This window comes from Rhyacophila brunnea, unplaced genomic scaffold (assembly GCF_057557595.1).
Source record: "Rhyacophila brunnea isolate RB1 unplaced genomic scaffold, BYU_Rbru_1.0 scaffold_10, whole genome shotgun sequence".
Lineage (NCBI taxonomy): Eukaryota > Metazoa > Arthropoda > Insecta > Trichoptera > Rhyacophilidae > Rhyacophila > Rhyacophila brunnea.
The window spans coordinates 26331908-26355018 of record NW_028232752.1 but is presented as its reverse complement, the minus strand read 5'-3'; the positions used below and the strand labels follow the sequence as shown (position 1 = coordinate 26355018).

The following is a 23111-nucleotide window of genomic DNA, read 5'->3' as shown; positions in this document are numbered from 1 at the left end:
GGGAGTTTAATATATATTAGACATTATAGATATCTTGTGATTAAACTGTGGGACATGCAGTTATATACGAGTTACAGGCAAAAATCTTTAACCCAACGTACCTAACTAAAGGTGCCTACCTGATAATATAAATTACATTGTGAAACGAAGATTCTAATGTGGTATAACATGTAGTATAACATATATAATAAGTAAAAAAAATTCGCCTGCGGCACTTCATGTACTTCAAAAATATTAGAATTTTAAAATATGTGGTTTTCCGATGCAATTTGATGTGCTATGATGATTGTTATACTTAAATGATAATTCACATGCAGAATTTAGGAAACGCTTCTGTATAGAATTACACTGCCCTTAACCTTGGCGATAAATAGGGTCCCTCTAAAGACCCGCTTCAGGATGTGGGGCCCAAGCGCTACATAAACTACATTGTATCGATGTTAAAATTCAAATTTAAATATGTAACGGCACGGTATTAGCAATAAAAATAACGTAAAAAATCATAATATATATTATGAAGTACATGAGTGAGATAAATGGGCTATATTTTAAGAATCTATAAGAACATCGTTTACCTAAACTTACCTCACGCAATTTGTATAGGTAGGTAATGGAGTTTTTACCTACTATATTGTATTGATTTATTATATAAGCTAAAGCTAAGAATGTTCGTTGTCAGTGTATGTTTACCTTTGGTGAGTGTACACGGCGCCTGAAGATGCCGAAAGGCGAAATCCGGGTCGCAAAAAACCACTTAAATGAAATAGTACAAAACTTAAATCCATTAGAATTTAAATTCAAATTCCATCAAGTACCTTCGGTCGATAGTATTAATATTATTAATATACGAAACGATATGGTTGATCACAGCTATTTTTCTCCAAATTGGCGCTATCTATGGTAGGTTTAAAACAAGTATTATCAGTCATTACAATTGAATCCAGTATAGCTGGAGTGTATTTCTTAAAATGAGACGCCTCCTTACAAATCGGTACCTTAACCTAGATCTGAAACTGCGTATGGCTCGCTGTTGTCTCAATAATTTCCTATGGTCGAACTCTAAAAGTAGAATATGTTATAAGGCTTTCGAGCTGTGGCTGTATAGACGCATCCTCAAAAATCTTTGGACTGACCGGATGATAAATGTTGACGTTTTTAATCGAATCGGAAAGGACTGAGAAATTTAACGTAGTATTAAAACCAGAAAACTACAACTTCGGCCACATGATGAAAGAAAAAAAGTACAGCATTTTCCAACTTGTCATGCAACGGTGTGAACGTAGTAGAGAGCTCCATAATTATTGGCAAGAGTGTAGCAGCTCCACTGAGCTTTTTTGGGTAGCAGATAATAAAACAATGAATACTATGATGTAGCCAGACCTTTGTTAGGGTATGGTACCACAAACAGAAGATTCCGGTAGATCTAGAGATTTCTTTAAAAAAAAAAAAAAAAAAAAACAGTTGTATTTTATTGAAAACTCAATATTTTAAAGAATATATTAATACTGTGATCATTTTACAACGATTTTCTTAGCTCGTATTCTTATTTGTCCGGTGGTTCTTTGTCTGGTACAAATCTTGCAATCGATTTTTAACTAACTTCCCGACTAGCTAGACATTTGAAACTTTTAGAATATATCAGAACACGATGCCAATGCATTTTTAAATAGTTTTAGCCATCTTTAAGTAGAATTGAATTCATTTTCAATTAATTCTGTTTTGTATGAAAAGTTATTTCAACACCATTATCGGCTCCTAGGGGTCTGGGATCCCAGCAACTAAATTATTAATATATACGTGCGTTACTATGGAAATCAATATGACATGTCAAGTAAAAAATTTTTTGATCGTTTAAGCTAGTCAAGTCAAGTTTATATTATGATTCAACAGAATTTAAAAACGTTGTATATAAAAAGTTCTTTTTATCTTGTAATTATTACATTTGAATTTAAAAAAATCATTTTACAGTTTCCTTTTATTATTTTAGACATGTATTTGTAATTAAAACACTTTAAAAGTATTATAATTCGGCAATAAAATATCTAATTCAATCGTCATTAAGCACGATTGCGCCGATAACATAATTAATTTTACAAAATGTTGATTGATCCATGAATACATAAAAAGGCATCATTGACGACTCAAACATATCATCATACATATATCCTGATTCGAATATAAATGCCACAGTGAAGATATAAATCACGATGTTTGGCAATGTCCGCTTTATGATGGTCAAAGACACTCTTTGAAAATGTAAACCAGTTAATCTTCAGATGTTTATAGCTCAGCCAAACATCAAAGCGTTTTGTTGTACTTATCCAAATGTTTCTGAGAGAATATAACATGCAAGAATAAAATATAATACCATATGGTTGCGTGTCCGGAAATTTGTACGTATACAGTTCACCGCAGGATACTTTTTCGTGAGTCGCACTACGTGAAACATGTGTTCGTATAACATTTAATCAAATGACGAGTTCTTCGTTGAACATTTCACCGTGGAGTATATTTGTACGTATGCTACAACAGCTAGTCTGCAAACAGTATTATTCTAATTGGATACAATACAAATTTTATGAGATGTCTTTATTGGTTTTAAATAATTTAATGTTGAAACTACATAAATAATATACCTATACTATATGGTTGTATTTATAATCTACTTACCTACCTATTTCCTTCTGTGTGTCCCTTATATTACATTAAAATCATGTTAGGTACAAGCAAAATATCAAATGAGACCCACTTGATTAGGGATTGCAATACCAATACCGGTATTTCTGTATTTCCTATTATATACCGGTAGTCCTAATTATTGAAGTATATATCAATTAAGAAAATATTAATATTTTATAGCATGTGTCATTGTTGGTCACCAAGGACGTTGAAGGTGCACGATAGTAAACCAGACATCGCGTAGCCTGAAAAATACATACAGTCCTGTTAAGCCTATTATGTTAATTAATCCATTTTGTTTCCACTGTCAATATCGAATATATCATTACTGTCTTATTTTTAAACCCGGTATTTCTGTATCAAAAAATACTGGGATACCGGTTTTGAAATAACGGTATTGCAATCCCTACACTTGATAAGAATATGTAATATACTGGATTTCATACTTAATTTAAAAAGGCAAAGTGTGAATAATAATAATCTGCTATTTTTAAAAGTTGTGTGTATCTACATGGTATCGAATAAATAAATAGTATATAAGCGTTATGTACTATTGTTGTTCTGACTTCTTACATAAGTAATAATATAATTTAAGTTTCAATCTATGATGATTTTGATGATACCTAAGTAGTGCAAAATTGTTGCTTATTTAAAATTAATTCTTGGACTTAACGTTTTGTGTCACGCTATCTATCGTTAAGTCACATGCTTCCATTAAGATACAATAAAGGTTAATAAAAATGACGAATCAAACATGTGACTGACATTATTAGCTTAAATTTAATGGACTGTCAATGTCGCCGAGTATTTCACTGTATGAATTGGACCGAAAAACAGTTCGGCAATTTAAAAGTTTGCTTTGAACTTCAACAACAACTTTTTTCTGACCGATCTCAATTGGATAAGTATTGCAAAGTAGGGGCAGTGGCGTAGTTGGAAATACATTGTGTCTATTAATAAATATTTTATTATAACAGATACCATCATAGATTTTTTATACCAATCTGTAATACTCTGGCTGCGGAACTGCGTTTTTGGCTATTTTGACTTCATTGCCTTTATTAAATAAATTTAAAGATAATTAAAGATTATAGCAATAAAACAAAAAAATCCATCAATATTTTATAGGGATAACTAAAAAATTATAATTCCAGCTTTTAAATTAACGTTGTGATGTCATTAAAATATATTAAAATCGTACCACTGAAAAATTACCATTTTGCAGTTCCGACCTTATACGTAGGGGCTGTCGTATTGTCGCCACTGGAATAGTTCAAATTTGTAAAAATTTCATAATTTACCTACTTAATAATTATAATTAATGACGTGTTTCTATTAATATTGTCTTGTTTCGTGCAAGCTTACACGCGACACTGTGGCATTGTTAATACTTAGGTTCTGTTATTTACTTTTATCACATACCCGGTTACAGTAAAAACGAAACAATGATGCGGTTCGTCCATTGTATATGTGCGTATACGTACGAATACGCGGTCATCGGCTGCCAGGCATTAATTATCGCGGCTCCACATACGCACGCACACTATCGACCGACCACATTATTGTTTCGTTTTTACTTGCCAGGGTCCGTCCTCACACGGGCCCAATTGGTCATGGAGATCTGGTAGCAACCGAGGCCAACTTTGCGGCATTTGAGAAATTTGCAGCGTCGTATGGGGAGCGGGATAGTCCCGAATCTTCTGTAGACTCATCCATTTCAAGTCGTGACACTCAGTCTGCGGGTACACAAGGCGCTTAACGTCCGCGGACAGCAGAGCCAGTCCAAAAAACAAAAATTTTCTTTCTTAACTTTCTTCTTTAAGCACTACGGTGCATGGTTGCAGCATCAGTCCCGTGCGGCTCCGTCTCGGGACGGAATGAGCACTTAAAATCACTTCTTTCAGACACGTTTAAAGCGTCATAGAAAGCGGCCGTGCATATCCACGGTTGTGCATATATGACGGGTGGTGGTGGGCACTTTAACGTATACCTTCTTTTGCTACGGAGGGACGTGAAATATTCTCGTCTCGCCATGAATCCAAGTATTCTAAATATTAATAGTCTAATTTCAGTTCAACTTTTTTTAAAGAGTACCTACCGTGATTAATTAAATAAATCCGTCCGTATACATACATCAAAATTTGCAATATTATTTTTTTTTATTTTGGTATGTTTTTCTTTTTATTGTCTCTACCACGCCTGCAAAGATACTATAATATCGTCACTGTTCTGGCAGAAGACACTAATTCTAAAAAATGACATACTGAGTTAGTACCAAAATGTTCCTTATTTCAAACTTTACCGTCTGGAAACCTTCTTAATAAATAAACAGTCTTTATTTTAAAGTCATCCTTTTTACGATTACTTAATAAACTCACATGATAGACTATTATTTCAAACATTTTAACAACTTCAAAGTCAAATTACTCAAAACTAGTATTCTCCAGTTAGTGTGTTCTGCCAGAACAGAGACGATATTATCTTACCTCCTCTCCTCTCTCTTGGATAATATTCCATTTTAATCATAGCTATATCATTTTTTTACTAAATACCGACAAAAAATGTTGAACCTTCTTCTGGGTGAAACCTTCTGTGTTTTCTCAGTTATAAAGTTATAGTTTAAATGCCATTGTTGTAGGCAAGAAGTGGTAATAACTAAGTGTGTTATCAAAGGCTATATGAAAATATGTGTGGTCCTTTCACTGTCATCACTTTCATGCATTTGGGTTCCATCTCTATAAAAAGGTTTCTTCGACAGCTTTGATGCTGACCCAGATATTCCGGTCAGTAGGATAATAATTTAATCGATTTAAATAAAATATAGCATGTAGAGAAATCACTTCAAAATTAAGTACCTACTTAACTACACACTGTACTTTCATATTATTATTGTATTCACTGTTAATACTTCATAGAAAAAAAATATAATAAAGTTCCCACAATTAATTTAGGATTTTAATAAACCATTTTTTTATTCAACGAATAATTCACAAGATTTAGCTCAGAAACATACCTATTAAGTAGTAAAAATCTTGAAAAAAAATATAGTGCCTGGTGGAACTAGAACCCTTAGCCATCGGATTCTTGCCAATGTACTTTACCAATAATCAACTACCTGTACTCTACTTAATTACGATGAAATTAACTTATAGTCATGCGTCAAGCTATATTTCTAAGGTGTTTCGCAAAAATGAAATATAATTAAATTGATTGTCGAAAAATTACTAAAATATAAAAATAATATATTATAACACGTGTATATATTATTGTTAATTCAATAGTTATATTTAATTTGTTGTTACATATTAAATTATATTATTTCTACTCAATAATATTCCATACCCACTTTTGTACGAAATTTGATTACATATTACTTGACCATGTAGACTTCCACGGTTTTGTTAACTTTGAGTACTGCGTACCTACGTCACTGCGTAGTTAAGTAGTATTACGAGTTACCCACGTCAATGTACGTCAGCGGTCGATCAACTTTTTAATATAACACTCCCCACCTGAACAAAAAGCCCCGATAAAACTTTGTTGTTGTTTACGTACGAGTATATGATTTTTTCATCGGTCCGGTATATTTTATAATAAAATAGTGGATAGATTTATACCAAAAATGTTAAAGAGCCTTATATCATGTGGATGAGGACTTTACGTAAGAGTGAAGCTGATGAAATGATAACTAAGGCGAATTTTTAAATCAACTGTAAACCATTTCGCATAAAAGGTTCATTCGTAGCAAGCTGTACATTTTTTTTTAAATTTTTATAAAAAATATATTTAACATTTTATTTTGTTTACAAAAAAAAAACATTACTCTGATAGACCCTATAGGTACAGTCATGGGCCCCCCTACCTATCACAAAAGATAAAGCCAGTGTGACGCTCTACAGTAGTGTTTTCCAAATGGTGTACGCCGTAAAATTAATGTGTATATTTATTGTTCTTGGTATATTTTAATACATCCATTTGAATTATGGAGTTGTCGAGTATCGATACACAATTTAAAATTATATCCCGCAACTACATTATTTAAAATAATAACATTATGGAAGAAAATAGCCCGCAGGCGACATTTTTTTGCTATTAAAGCAAATTTGTGATGTGTGTTTATCTCACTTATCTGGACGACTCGCCACGCCGGGCCCCTCCTTAGCCCGGGCCCCCAGGCTAGAGCCCTGTCAGCCCCCCCCCATTATGGGGGCCATAGGTATAGTAACTCCCTCGCAAAAATATCGTAGGCCTAAACCGCATTCGCCGCGACTGCAAACTCAAAACTCGCAGCTCAGTCGGATTCATATTGTGTTGCTCTCTCCATGCTATGTAATCGTACATTCACAGAAGAGATTAATAAGATAGAAATGTTAAAGCCATCGCCATGGGCCAAGGTTTTGAAGCAAAATACTTTATGACAGTCAGACCATAAAACCCGAGTAAAACATAGCGCACCGACTGTCCTCAAATATTGAATGCCCGTTACATTTTCGTGACAAACTTTAATGCATTATTATCATGATACATTCGTAACTATTGATATAAATAATATTTTATTATTAAGTGTATCCTATATTTTCCACACTCAAGATCCGTAGCCTAGATACCACATTAGCCAATTCCCATTTATTTTGTGTTCAGTAGATTGAACAAATGGCTCAAAACCAATCTCCGTAAATATAAGTACACATCACAGAACAGATTAATAAATAGATTTCCGATAGGCTATATCCCAATACACTACATTTTGTGTGAGTGTCCTACGAAAATTAGCCACACATTATAGACGTGCAATAGTGTGTGTTGCAACCTTCAGATACAGCAATATTGAATTAGCGTCAGTGCATAAAACGAGAGCGGTTCAGAACGAAATACAAGCGTATTCTTTACATGTGTTTAAGTTTATCCCATATTCTTCCACACTCGAAATCGGTTGCCTGTTTCTCCTCACCCGTTAGGTATTTCAGTTTCCATTAGCTCCCTGGTACACACAGAGCATTATATGGACATATCCAGAAATAGTGCCTTTTCCTTCCAAAATAATACTTTTTTTTATCTTACTGATGCTTTATTTAGACGTCATTTTGAAATTTAAATTAATTTAATGACTAGTTGTGTTAAAATAATTTCACAGATTGCATAAAAAATGCTTGGTATTTTATTGTTAGAATTTAGTCAAAACTAGATATAGCAATAATAAATTATCCAGCAAATGGTTGACAAAGTATTACCTATATAGTTTTTTGGATAGTGGTGATTTTAGCTCCAAATCCGGCCTTTGGATAACGTTTCGTGCTCCTAGTTTAATTCACTAATTAATTGAAATGGATGTGTGGAATCTACACAGGTCATTGTGCCCAATAAATTAACACTTATGTAAGTACAGCGCGGTTACGCAGTCTGCAATAATTGCAGTCGTATTTGCCAACAAGTTCAGATAATATTATTTTTTTTTATAGACAATGACGATAAATCTATAAGTATTGGTACTAACTGTAAGCAGATAATCACCAGGATGGACTTAACTATTATAACATGCAATATTATCATAGACAATATTTTTTTAAATATTAATTACCTACCTATGGTTTAGTTTCCTCCTGCGTACGTATTTTGGAGGCCATGATCCACATTTTCCTTTTATGTACAAAATGCAAGCCGTAATACGACCTACAAGATTCTAGATAAGATTCACGAGCTGATAACTGAAAAGAAATAATTATTATTAAATTCTTTTTCATAGCAAAAAAAATATGCACCAAGCCAGTAGCGGTCCTGTACTGGATTTAGTATTTTTTTCCAAATTTACAATATGAAATTAATGTCAGAAGTCATCGGAAACCTAAACATAATCAGAGCCAGATTTAAAGTACATGTAAATCAAATCGTAATTTATTCTGGCCCTATGCAATGGCACATCGCATCACTGCGTCTCTTGCATCCAGGAAAATACACTCGATACCTAACGGAAAATTCTTGTCGAAGTCGCCTGCGAACTTTCTAGAAATCTGCATACTTCTCTCCCTGCGGGACCCGAAAGTGTCAAGGAAGCAGTAGCGAAGGGCGGAGGTAGGCCGTTGAGATCCGCCATAAATAGTTCACATTAAACTCTGTTAGTCATACGTATTTGTTTTTATTGAACTTATACTACGAATTGCAGATAGTGTTGGTTTGTTTTTCAAATTCTATTAAATCCTTGCATAAACAAAGCCATAATAGATAATAGTCAAAAATACTCAAATATCTATAAAATATCTAAAATTATGCAATTAAATCATTCATAACTTTGGATATTATATAGATAGAATAATATTTTTATCTATTAGGTATAGTTTGATTTAGACAGAGCTTAATGCATTTAAAAAAAAATAACCAACAAAATGTGTAATATGTATTCTTAATTCAATGAAAACAAAGTATGAATGAAAAAATGTGCATAATTTTGTCGTATAGCCCAAGATATATCAAAACGATTATGGTTTGGTTTCGCAGGGTTTAATTAAATTTTAAAAACTAACCAACACCATTTGTAAACTGTAGTCTTATTTTAAGGCTATACTTCAGCTGGGCCACGGTCTAAAACGATCGTGACTACGCGACGCGAAGATTATGCAAACGACGCGTGCAGAACAAAACATAATTTGTCATAAAAATTCAACATGCGTCCATGTAATGTTATATTTATTGTTCTATTAGTAATAATAATAATATATTCATTGACATGTTTTCTTTTTCAAGTAAATGGGTAACGTGTTTTAGTAATCTTCACACGATTTAAGAATTAATTCCCCCGACGCCATCACAAAACAAATTTACGTGTTCACAGCTCGACTATCGTTCTCTGACTGGCAGCGAGTCCGAAATTTCGTCGCACCTATAGTTGAGAATTATTTTCCGTTTCACTGAATTATGCTCTTAATGAAAACAAATACGAATGACTAACAAAGTTTAATGTGCACTATTTATGGCGGATCTTAACAGCCTACCTCTACCCTTCGCCACTGCAAGGAAGTACCCAATGGGACAAAGAGAGAAAATTAAAAGGAACATTATACAAATGCAGTGACGACCCGTGGGGGTAGGCAGATTGAGCGTCGCTTGGGGGCGGCAGTTACTCGAAGGGCGGCAAATCGCGGAGAATCATTTGGAATATATAGAAATAGCGCTACCTAATAACGAAAACACATTTCCATTAAAAAAAATCAGCTCACTGGTTTTGTCGGGTTTGCGATATCTAGTTTACTTCCGTTGCCCTTCAACGTCCATGGTGACTAGAAACGACACATGCAGCTTTGCGAATAATTACAGTCTGATATTTTGTTAGTAATGTGTAACATACAACACATTTATTAGAATCCTAGATTTTGGACTGATGATTGGAAATGATGATAAAAATACTGTATAAAAAATGGGGCGGCATTCTGGCGCTGCTTAGGGGCGGCATTTTATCTAGGGACGTCACTGTGCAAATGCACTGGGGAAACAAGCGAGGTCTGTTGACAAGTTTTCCGGAAAATATTTGCACTTTTATTAGAGTAACGATGCATGGTTATAGATTTCTGTTTTCATTAGAGCGTAAAAAAATTACAATGTTCCTATATTTAATTTGTTTTATATAACAAAATAGTTATACACGTGCATTAGTATAGCGGCAAAATAGTTATACAATTTTCTTACTAGACTTTGAGTGACTTCCAAGTTGTTTAATTTTGCAAACTTTTTTTTCTGAAGACGGCAGAATGATATAATAGATTTTATTGAATTTATTACTATTTAATTGGTATTATCGAGAATATACATGAAAATTAAATTATACTTATTAGTTTATATTAGTTAGTAGGATCCAGGCCACAACTTAGGCCTAAAGTCTATATACTATATAAATATTTTGTGAAAATATATAAAAACACATATATGCTCTTATGGTACAGTAATGGCCCTAGATAAGGACGATATTTCTCCATTGTACCGTGACTACTGATTGATTACTAACTTATAGTATTTTATTTTTATTTTGATTCCGAGAAAAATGTAATATAATTTAAAAATTATAAATGTAAATCAATATACGCCATATATTCCAAAATACCATAATTTTGATTAAATAAATATGACTAATGTACATTATAAGTACTATAGTTTTTTTAGTCATTTACGTAAAATGTAAGGGCAATAATTATGTTTAAAAAAAAATGGCGACGCTAATAAGAATCAATACTTGAACTTAGATGAGAATGCACGAGTTTAATTGTACAGCCTTTAATTCCGTAACTATAAATTGGATGACAGACAAAAATTAACAAAGTTACAAGAAATTTTCACCATATTACCGACATTAACAATATTTATCTCACAACAATTAATTGATATGTTCATAATACATTATTATAACCGTGACCATAGAGATTAAAAAACTCGTTCTTTTACACATTAATACATTATAATGTACCTATATAAATCAAACGAAGAACTATCCATTATATTTTTTTAAACGTACCTACATTTTCCATCGTGTGGTAGTTGCAAAAAAATAATTATAATAACTCAAACAAAAACCCCTGCTATGCTAATTTAATTTATAAAAAAAGACTACAATTCGATGTAGTTCTTGGGCGATTCAAGACCAAGATTTCTAACAGAAATGGGTGCAAGTCACTCACACGTGACCCATGCTTCAGAATAGCTATATCTACATTAAATTTGACCACTTCACCTTTCACTTCATTTCAACTTTTTAATTCTGGTTTTAATACTGAGTAGTTTTGCGCATGTTTTACTTGGAAAGCGTGTTACGCATTGCGTCAACTGTCTACACTTATTCGTCAAATAGTTTTCAATTATTACTAAAATGGTGTAAAAATTATAGTATTTTGAAAAAAATATATTAGGTATCCAGAACATTTTTCTTATTTGTATTTTTAGCTTATTTGTCGTAAAATTAAAGTATAATTACTGGTATACATTATTTTTCGCGAAATCATTCGGTTGGCAACACCGTAATGATGTGATGTTTAAAAGAAGTCCATCGGTGATGGAGCTACATGCGTTTATATGTATGTCGATATGTTTTTTATTCATGTTGATATGCCGATATACCCTGCAGCGGTACTACAAAATCGATCTACGCGCTGCACGTCTGGCATATCGGGAGGCGCTAGAGTTGGGGTTGGACCGAGGGTAGTGACGTGTTGTGCTTGTTCGATGCCCCAATGCTGGGGCGTGATAGGGTGAAGTCATGGGCCCCACATCCTGAAACGGGCCCCGAGGCTAGGATCTTTGGCGGCCCCCCCACCTATCGCTAAGGATAAAGGCAGTGTGACGCTCCACAGTGGCATTTTCCAAATGGTGTACGCGGTAAAATTAATGTGAATATTTTTAGTGTTTTTTTTTTTTTATATTTTAATACATCCATTTGAAATATGGATTTGTCGAGTATCGATGCACAAATAAAACTTCTATCGTACAAACACATAATTTTAAATAATAACATTATTGAAGGAAAATAGCGTCACAGGCGACTTTTTTACTATTAGATAGAATTTGTGATGTGTATCTGGTCGACTCGCCCCGCCGGGCCCTTCCTGGGCGCGGGCCCCCAGGCTAGAGCCTTGTCAGCCCCCCCTTTGTGGGAGCTATGGGTGAAGTAGTAGTGTGCTTTTTAAATCATTAGTGTAACATAATACGAGGCTCCCACGCACAGCGATGTTCTTAATAAAACGGCATAATTATGTATGTAGGTAGTAATTATCTAGCCTTTTTGTGTTGTTTCCAAAAATACACCTGAGTAGCAACGTTCTCCCGTGTTTCCTTCTTGGTCATAAAATCTTATGGGTAAATAACATTACCGAGTTTTCTTTGTTCCTTACTGCGTACGATCCAAGTCTTTTGAATTAATTATTATATCGGTCGATTGTTTTATAATATATACTTATAAGAAAATCAGTTCAGTTTGGTGCAAATTAAATATGAATACATCAACTGTGTTATATCTGCATATTATGTATACACTTTATAATATTGTGATTTTAGATTAGAGAAGTGTGTAATTTGATCATCGTTTATTAATACTGAGCGCGTAATACCCCGTTTACACGTACATGGATTTACTGCTGACAGTACGTATTATTATCACCATAACAATAAAATGCACGTGTAAATACGTATCATCGTACAAGTTGCAAGATTGCATGCATGTATCAAAAAAGTTCAGAAGCTTCTGAATGTTCATGCAATAATAAATAATTGGTACTTGCATGGCGGTGCGCTTGTGCAGTAAAACGTTAGTGGCGAACCTGCCGGAAGAAATACGAACTACACCGCACATAATATTTTTACGTCTGGGTTGTAATGTCCAGGCGGTTTTGTCGGGACCTTGCATGGAATTCATGGCGGCAATACTGCTCATTTTAAAGTATCATAACAATAACTGTTAACACTTAAAAGTGCTGACTGTCTCTCCAATCTCATTCTTCAAGAGTCAGCGAGACGCGATGTTGTCATTTTATACTACTATTTGACAGGACGTATTGAAAATCGGTTAACCTCAAATGAGTAGTTCGTTTTTTTACCGGCATGTTCGCCATTATCGTTTTACTGCACAGGCGCAGATTTTACTTGCGCGTAAAAAATCATCACGATTCGTAAGCTTCCAAACTTGTTTGATTCATGCACGCGATCTTGCCAACTGCAGGATAATACATGTTTTCCCATACACTTTCTTACTGTGCACAGTAAATCTATACATGTGTAAACGGGGTAGTATAATATATTTGTCTTGATTTATCTGTCTGTAACGTAGTGCAACATAGCACAACACACACATACTCCCTCTCTGTCCGCCCATTGAACGTTGACAAGCGGCATTGCCACCTGGTATTTTTTTCTAGTTATTTAAGTATATGAATTAAACCCACAGCAGTGTTTTTCTTTTTGTTAAGTTTGTGTTTTGTTGGTTGGTGGATTTACATTTTTATAATAAAGTTGTCATTAGTACGTCAATAACGCATACAATATAAATAATTAAGTGATCCAAATCAGGCGAATGTTGGTGGTATTCGATGCGTATTGAACACCGACACTGTGTCGATAGACTGCAAATGTTTGCCGGCCACCACGTACGTCGCCCTCACGTGACCACTAACATTCGCCTGACTTTGGCCATTGTGAAGGTATGTGATGTATATATAGTATATTAAGATGAAGACCAACATAACATGAACGGTATTATTTTTAATAAAAAAAAAATAACATATTGTGTAGTAAGCACTGAATCCGCATATTTTAATATCAGGACCAGGTTTTTTTGTAAAACTTAAGTATAAAATAATATAATACAGCAAAATATGAAAGCCCGCCCTAAGCGATTTAACTGCCCCCGTGAAAATCCCAAAAAGTCTCCCCCTTTTATATCACATTAAAATAATATTTTTTTCAGAATCGTAAAGATAAAAATGCTTAATTTTTCATTTAGTAAGAAACTAAAACAGCAGCTTAGTTAGCATTGCCGAAGGGAAGGGGTAGCACAAATTACCTTTGTCGGTATAGTCATGTATATTTAGTTATATTTTAAACCCATAACGGAATTATAGTATTCACAACAAATTGCCTAAGCTAGAGTACACGTTATACGATGTCTGAGACTTTCACAACAGTTTTTTTTATCAAAGATTTATTACAAAAGACGTTATCATTTTATTTTATTTTAATTTTCCAAAGTGATAATCCATTATTGATCTTGGCAGTCTGAGGAGGTCTCTTCACAGATTTTATTACGTCCAAGCTCTGGATTGACCAGGGAACACAAAATTAATGGGAATTGGCTAACCCTACTGGGTGCCGTTTAACAGGTTACGGATGTCGAGTATGGAAAAATATGGGATAAACTTAAGCACGTAATAAAGAATTCATTATGTATCATAATAATAATTCTAATGGATTTAAGTTTTGTACTATTCCATTTGAGTTCAAAGTTTGCCACGTAAATGTAACCCGCATTCAATATTAATTGAGGGCAGTCAGCGCGCTTTGTTATACTTGGGTTTTACGGCCTGACCGTCATAAAGTACTCTGCCTCAAAACCTTGATCCATGGAGATGTTTTTTCAATTAAAATTTATTAATCAGTTCGGTGGAAAAAAAAACATTATACGAATTTGTCAGACGCGGGATTTAAATCCGCGACTCACAACTTTAGAAACGGGCATTCTGTCACATAGTGTAATAGCCGTAAAGATATAACTCATTATTTTCCTTTAATTATTGAGGTTTTACAGCAAGTTTATCAAACTGAATAACAAAGCTCTTGTTGGTTTGAGCTTTGTTTTTAAGAAATGAAAGCGATACCCCGTACGTGTCATAATTCTAGCTAGGATATTTCCGTATAATGTTGTTAAATTTTTATTACGTATTTTTTGTTGTTGATTTTCATGGAAATTGTTTCCTTGAGATAACTAGTATTATTTATAAGCCATCGCTGAGGTGGTTTATGTGCAGAAATGTGCTATCGAAGGCTTAATCATTTTAAGCTCTGTCGATGTTTTGCTTAGCGGTGAATTACATATTTTATGGCATTATCCAGCGTAAATAAAATTATGATGACACGCAACATTTTACCTCGCGATACAAACTAAAAAGTGTAAACTTTTAATGCAATTTAAAATCCTATCTCGTGCATAAGCCGAGGTCCGGCTATATGAGCAAGGTGCTAAAAGCTGTGGCTAAGCCTGAGCTTCCTTTAATCGGATTAATGTGGCCGTTTAACGAGATTATCCAAACCAAAACCGCGACGGGTGGGAGGCAAGAAGGCTGTACGGAGGTAAGCTCCTTCTTGAGAGAGCTTTGAGCTTTCCGCGCGATCGCCGCAGGCTACTCTTTTGCCTTTTTGAACTTAACCTTTTTCAAGAGGTTTTCTGTTATTTTTGTTTTTTTTATGGTAAGCTGTTTGTGGCCCTTTGTTGAAACGGTCAACAGTAATTATTATCCATGTGCTTTCGTAGTCAATTCTCACGGATAACCCCGATTTTATATTATTAATGACCGTCACTCGCTTAATCTGCTTGGTATGGCTTGTTCTGATAACTGTTATTTTATTAATTATTATATAACTATGATATTTCACCTTAAATTAAAACTGAAATAATTCATGTTGAGTTAATAATTTATTACATAATACTTCTGAAACAAACTTAGTGTTATAATAAAGTCCTAATATTTTCAGTCTTAAAAATAATTTATTAATTCGTTTATACTCTGTGCGTTGATTATTACTCTTCTCCTGTAAGAAAAAATAAGTTCAGTAAGTATCTACCTGAAAAACGCAAAATTTTAAAAGACGCTATATATAAGTTCGAAATTCGCTTATTTGGTATTGAAATTATGTAAATATTATATTATAACAAGACTTGTAATTGAAATGAAATTTTTATGTTTAATGACTTCTTCAGTAGGTAGGTACATATTCTCTATTTTAAAAGTTGAAATTTTCACTTCACGTGACTTACCTTACATAGCTCTCGATTCCAGAATAATTAATATTTATATAGGTATATATTATAGTTTTACAATACAATATGAGAAACATACAAAAAATATTCGCACCTAATGGTACCTACATTATCCCACAATACTCAATGTGCAACATAGCATCATAGCTCTTATTTTATTACAACGTTTTTCTTATTTGTCCGATACTAATCTTGCAATCCATTTTTAACTAACTTCCCGACTAGCTAGCCATTTGAAACTTTTAGAATATATCAGAACACGATGCCAATGCATTTTTTTAAATATTTTTAGCCATCTTTAAGTAGAATTGAATTCATTTTCAGTTAATTATGTTTTGTATGAAAAGTTATTTTGGAAGAAATCCGTAATCCAATCCACTATTATTGGTTGCTAGGGGTCTGGGGTCCTAGCAACTAAATTATTAATATATACGGGCGTTACTATGGAAATCAAAATGACATTTCAGTATTATTTCTATCAAGTACATTTTTTTTGATTGTTTAAGCTAGCAAGTCAAGTTTATATGATTCAACAGAAAATTTAAAAACGTTGTAGGTATATAAAAAGTTTTTTTTATCTTGTAATTATTTAATGATTATTCCTTGTTAAGTTGCGTGTTAAAATTTTGGCATGTCTTCAGTCTATGAGTACAATGCAATTTAGTTAAACATAGTTATGAAATCTCTGTACGCTTAACACTACAACAGGCCTTATAGTCCAATGACAGTAGTGTAGTGAAATGCCTATTAAAAGTGAAACAATCACATAAGCACACAGGCTTTAAGAAAAACACATAAATATACTTATTTTAACCTCATCAGGAATCGTACCCGGAGCCCCCAGATAAAAAATCAATAAAAACCAAAAATTAATGATAGTTTTGTCTAAATATCGAGAAAAAATTACATGAATTTAAGAAAAAATACTAATTAAGGTGATGTCTTTACCTACCAGAGGCACCTAGTGGAAAAATACGAAGCTTGTAATTTGAGACATTTTTTTGATAATTTACAATTTCAAGTGTATTAATTAATAAATATGTATCTGAAAACATTAAAAAGAAAAATATTTTTTATTTTAAGTCAAATGTAAACTTACAGTTGTAAAAAAATGTTATAAAATGTGAATTTGTCACAGGACCCCATCTTATTATTACATATATTTTATGGTCATATTTATTATTAAAATTTAGTTCTCTATGCTATTTTTGAGTAATTCATAGTTTTAATATTTTTTATATTTATTTTAAAAAACATCGATTTTTATAAAAATATAAATGTGTATAACTTGAAATCCTTTTTATTTATATCAAATCGAGCTTCAATATTGGAACCATAATTAAATAAGATCACATTTTATAATATTTTTTTAGAATTATTGTAAGTTTATCTTAGACTTAAAATAAAAAAAAAAAATTTTTAATGTTTTCAGATACATATTTATTAATTAATATATGTAGTTGAAATTGTAGATTATCAAAAAAATGTCTCAAATTGCAAGCTTCGTATTTTTCCGCTAGGTGCCTCTGGTAGGTAAAGACATCGCCTTAACGGAACTTATATTAATTTGTACTGATAGGTAATTAAGAAATTATCGTAAAATTTATATAAAATGTTACATTTTTTTAAATTACAGACCATCAAAACATAGTGGCCCAATCGCCAATAGCACTGTGTGAACGACAGGCTGAACATTGGGAACCATCTTCAAAATTATACTTTGAAGGCCACTGCAGAAGAGGAGCTACGGCGCGAGTCACTAATAATGGAGCATCAGGTATTAAACATTTTTATGTCAGTTCACGATATATCTCGGGCTGTTGACATTGGAAACTAATACAGAATGGTTCAAGAAGGCAGACTTCCTATTGGACAGAGAAAAACGATCATAACAAGCGAACATAATAACAACACTTAGACTGTGACCTATGTTTTATCTTCTCTATATATATAAAAATCTCGTGTCACGATGTTTGTGGTCGAACTCCTCCGAAATGGCTCGACCGATTTTTATGAATTTTTTTATGTATATTTGTTAGGTATGAGAATAGGTCAACAAGTATATTTCATACCGCTAGGTGATTAGGGTATCTCTATCCAGAAATTTTTTTCTTTTATTTTTTTGAAAATTTCTTTTTGTATTTTTTTTATTATTTTGCATTAAAAAATACCTATAACCCCAAATCTTCACCCTCCTACCCCCACCCTCCCATTTTTTAATCGCGATTTTATTATTTTTGTATGAACAAATTTAACCGTCGTTCGTATTTCAAACAGAACGAAATTATTTATGTTGTTGAATGACAGATGGCGCTACGTCCGAGAAGAATTCAAGAGAAGCGTCGCGTCATTTTGACATTTCATTCGGCATATCACAACGCAGTGCGTGCAAAATTTTGTACGATTTATTTTAATTTATCTATTTTTATGTGCGTGTATTACAGTGCACAATGCCATCAAGACGCAAGGGGGGCCATTTGGGCCGTCGAACGAATAAAGCAACAAACATGCGAAATAGTAGAGCAAAAAGAACAGACGAACAAATCCAACAAGATAACAAAAACGTGCGTGTAAGCATGTCGCAATTGCGTGCATCCCAATCACAAGAGGCACGAGCTGAACGAAATCAACAACGACTATTGGAACGGAGCCAAGCGCGCCGGTTCGTAGTTAACACACGCAGAGCAAATGACCGACAACGCCAACAAGTACATCGAACATTTACATCCGCTTCGTTCCTTCGTCTCGCATTCGAGTACGAGCCAGATATTGAATATTCCGCTCATCCGAAAGTGCTGATTGGTGCTATGGACAAAGAATGTCCCCATTGTCATGCGCTCAAATTCAAACATGAGTCAGCCGGGGTGTGTTGCGCATCAGGAAAAGTGCAACTACCAGAAATTGAGATACCACCAGAACCATTGAACGGCTTGCTCATCGGCTTTCAGTTCCAGATTCAAACATGTCCCTGAAGTCCATTCGCACATTCAATTCATGCTTCCAAAAGACTTTGTTCGGAGCAACAGAAATAGTTCACAATACTGCGGCAAATGGTCAACAATTCCATTATACGTTCAAAATCAAAAGCCAAGTATACCACAAAGTAGGCTCATTGCTGCCAATGCCAAACGAACCACATACATTTTTACAAATCTACTTCATGGGCGGTGAGGACATCAATCATGTGGATGCACGTTGCGGCTACAATAGCCTCAATTCGCCTAACGCCAGGCGCATCGTCGGCGAACTGGATGCCCTGTTGAATGAGCACAATGAATTATTGAAATTCTTCAAAGCACACATGCACGAATTGCAAAGTGACAATCACGCTATTGTCATCAATCCTGATAAAACACCAGCTGGAGAGCACGTGCGTCGATTCAATGCGCCTGTTGTTGACGACATTGCTGGAATCCTGGTTGGCGACCGCACATTGACGCGAGAAATCGTGATTCGAAGAAGAAACAATAATCTGGAGTTCATCGTTGACACACACCGTTCATACGACGCTCTCCAATATCCGCTAATTTTCTGGAAGGGACAAGACGGATATTGCATAAACATTAAACAACGAGATCCTGTCACAGGTAATTCATTCATTATGAACATCATTACTCATTTTGAATTGAGAAAATGAATGGTTGATGTTTTTTTGTTTTTATCGGCGGTCATCATCTACAGCGCTCTATTCCTCTTTCTGTCATATATCCCATCCCCACACACTTACGATACATTCGTTATTTTTTATTTAACAACCAAAATATTCACTAGATATAATTTATATGGCAGAACAACGTTTGCCGGGTCAGCTAGTAATATTATAATATAATACACCAAACCGTTATACAGTAGATAGTAACACCATATAACGCGTGCCAATTTGTTCTGGCATGTTCGGTTTAATCCGAATGGCTTCTAATGAACTTCCTTAATTCAAATATAAATTACAATTTCATACTATTTTACGATGTCGCTAGTTTCTCAAAGATGCAATTTCATTACTTACTGACGGAAGTCTCGTAAGTGAATTATTTCATATATTATATAGTTGAATATCAAATAATCGTCAGGTATGAATTATTTCATATATTAATACTATCGACCGAAGGTACCTACTTGATGGAATTTGAATTTAAATTCTAATGGTTTTAAGTTTTGTACTATTTCATTTGAGTCGTTTTTGCGACCCGGGTTTCAGCTTTCAGTGTGTATTTGCCTTTTGGTAAGTGTACACAGTGCCTGAAGATGCCGAAAGGTGAAACACGAGCCGCAAAAAACGACTCAAATGGAATAGTACAAAACTTAAATCCATTAGAATTTATTTCATATATTATAATAGTTGAATGTTAAATAATCGTCAGGTATCGAGTGCTCACCACTGAAAAATAATAATGATGCATTTAATTGAAATATAAAAATAATAAATAAAGCTCCATAATAGAGTTTAATCAGTCAACAAGAAAATTTCTGACTGGAAAAAAAAATACAATTTCCACTTAGCTTCGTCTTGTTACATTAATAGGTAGGTATGTAATATAGATATACATTTTTTTATATATTATTAAAATAATAAATATTAACATGTGTTATTCTTTTTAAAACAAATAATATGGGTATGATGTGATGACACATCATTTTTATAAGATCATGTTGTAATTGTACACTTTCACTTAAAAGCATTAAATTCGGCATGATGAATAAGTATATTCTTAAGTGATTTTTAAGATATTGAACATCTTTCTAAAAACAATTTTCCACAATAAAATTAACATCTAACTTATTTCATTTTCAGTTTGGATATTTATTTTATAGTGCTGTAAAATAACATGCAGTTAAACTTAACATTTTGCAATTGGACGTACATGAAATACTAAGATGATGGCCAAAATTTCATTTTCCAATACTTACCGTCTAATTTGATTGGTTTTCAATAATAATTAAGACATGCAACGTGAAAAAGTAATTTGTGTTAGTTAAGTACCTATTTCATAATTTTCCATGAGTCTGTTGTCATGATTCAGAACCTACCTGCTCTTTGTTATAGCCTTGGTAACATTCTCGGACCAGGACTACCTGCCGATTCTCTTTGGTGGACCACTTTGCGGTATGTTCATATTTGAACAACTCCACTTCCACTGGGCTGAGGATGACCAAAACGGCTCCGAGCATTCAATCAATGGCAAAAAGTAAGGACCGTAAAATACTCGGTATGTACGGGGAACCTAATGTGGGGTTGCTATAATCCAGCGAAAATCACAGCACTTAATCCATAATGATTTGCCAGCTAGAGGCACCTAGAGACAGAATATGCTTATTATTATATAGTAAAGCTATTTATTTAAAACATCAAAATTAATAAGTTCTCCATACCCACATTTCCCACATGACCGATGTAAAATGAAATAACAAAAATTGATATAATATTGTAGAAGTCAACATTTTTGTTTGTGATTCTCATTATCGGTGTACATTATACAATGTATCTATGCAAAATCCCCTATATTATAGTGTTATTAAATATTTTGAAATCGTATAACTAGTGACATCTGGTGACGGAATTACGTGGCATGCAAATAAATACAATAATAATTATTAATTCACAAAAAAATTATCTTTGATACAATAAATTTGAGGAAACAATATAAGCAATTTAAAATATTGCGGAGTAACGTCAGCAGATAGGAATAGTAACTATTATCCCATAGAAGATTAATTAAATGTATTTAATAACTTCCACTAAGGGGAGTGCTAGTAGTACTACTATGGACATCTATTGACGGAATTATGAAGCAATCTAATATAATTTACTGAAAATTTAAAATTATCAATACGTACTTATTTAAAGACATTTTAAAGAAAACTAAAGTTATTTTACACAATGTGCATTGTTCGAAGGATTTCATCTTATTTTTATGTGTTTTGTGATTATTTGTATATTTGAAATATAGTTTGATGTTCTATCGAAGAGAATAGTTTTTTGAATAAGTCATAGTTTTAGTGTATCTACGTTTAATTAAGATTAAACATCAATTTTTTATCATATAAAGTATATACCCTTAAACAGGAAATAATGGATATCCTTGCATTAACCACAACGGGGACATATTATTATTATCACTAATATATTATAAATGTCACGTGAAAATTGTTTTTAAATAAACCACTACCTACCCAACAGGATGAAGGTCTATTGCTATTCCCAAACATGTAAAACAGACTAATATTCTAGATACGCTGCAGAAGCTCACCTGGTGCATTATAATAAGAAATATAAAAACTTTGATGAAGCTGCAACCAAACCTGATGGTCTAGGAGTCACCGCCTTCTTTCTGCAGACTGGACATACCCCAAATAGTTCACTCCAAGCAATTGCAGACGCTGTCGTCAATGTAAAGAAACTAAATCACGAAGCACAAATTAAATCAGGTAAACCAAAGCAATATACTTTATTTGACGCTTGACTATTGCTGTTTCTTTATTGTTGAACTGGCCGCTATAATTTGTTGCCTTTTTATATTTCCAGATAACTGTCTCTCATGGATGTTGCCCGTTGACCTGAACGAATCCTACTATACATACCGCGGTTCTCTCACGACTCCACCATTTTTGGAATCCGTTACATGGATTGTTTACGATTGTCCAGTAAAAGTGTCAGCCTGTCAAGTGAGTTGATATTGTAAGATGTTTTATAATTATCTGACAGACTTTAAGGCAAGCCAGGCAGTGCTGCCATTTAAAAAATACTTGTATCCGCAAATACATACCTAATTAACACTTTCTTACTAAACAATAGATTTTTTTAAACATACGACGAAGTCTCAGTTGAGGCATATTTAACTGTATATATAACTGTAATTATTAACTGTCGTTACGTTCAATTAATAAAATAATAATAATTATAAAAATACATACAATATACATAATATAATTA

The 23111-nt window shown here is 33.4% G+C and overlaps 1 protein-coding gene across 5 annotated transcripts in view; it reads left to right on the top strand.

Moving 5' to 3' along the window:
- The window catches only part of LOC147079033 (carbonic anhydrase-like), a 31475-nt gene that overhangs the window by 5799 nt on the left and 2565 nt on the right, over positions 1-23111 (top strand). For all 5 annotated transcript variants that reach the window (XM_085952674.1, XM_085952666.1, XM_085952682.1 and 2 more), the window contains 4 exons: positions 17817-17957; positions 21225-21366; positions 22410-22606; positions 22704-22843. In XM_085952674.1, the coding sequence (XP_085808800.1) occupies positions 17817-17957; positions 21225-21366; positions 22410-22606; positions 22704-22843 (620 nt within the window). The remainder of the gene's footprint in view (positions 1-17816; positions 17958-21224; positions 21367-22409; positions 22607-22703; positions 22844-23111) is intronic.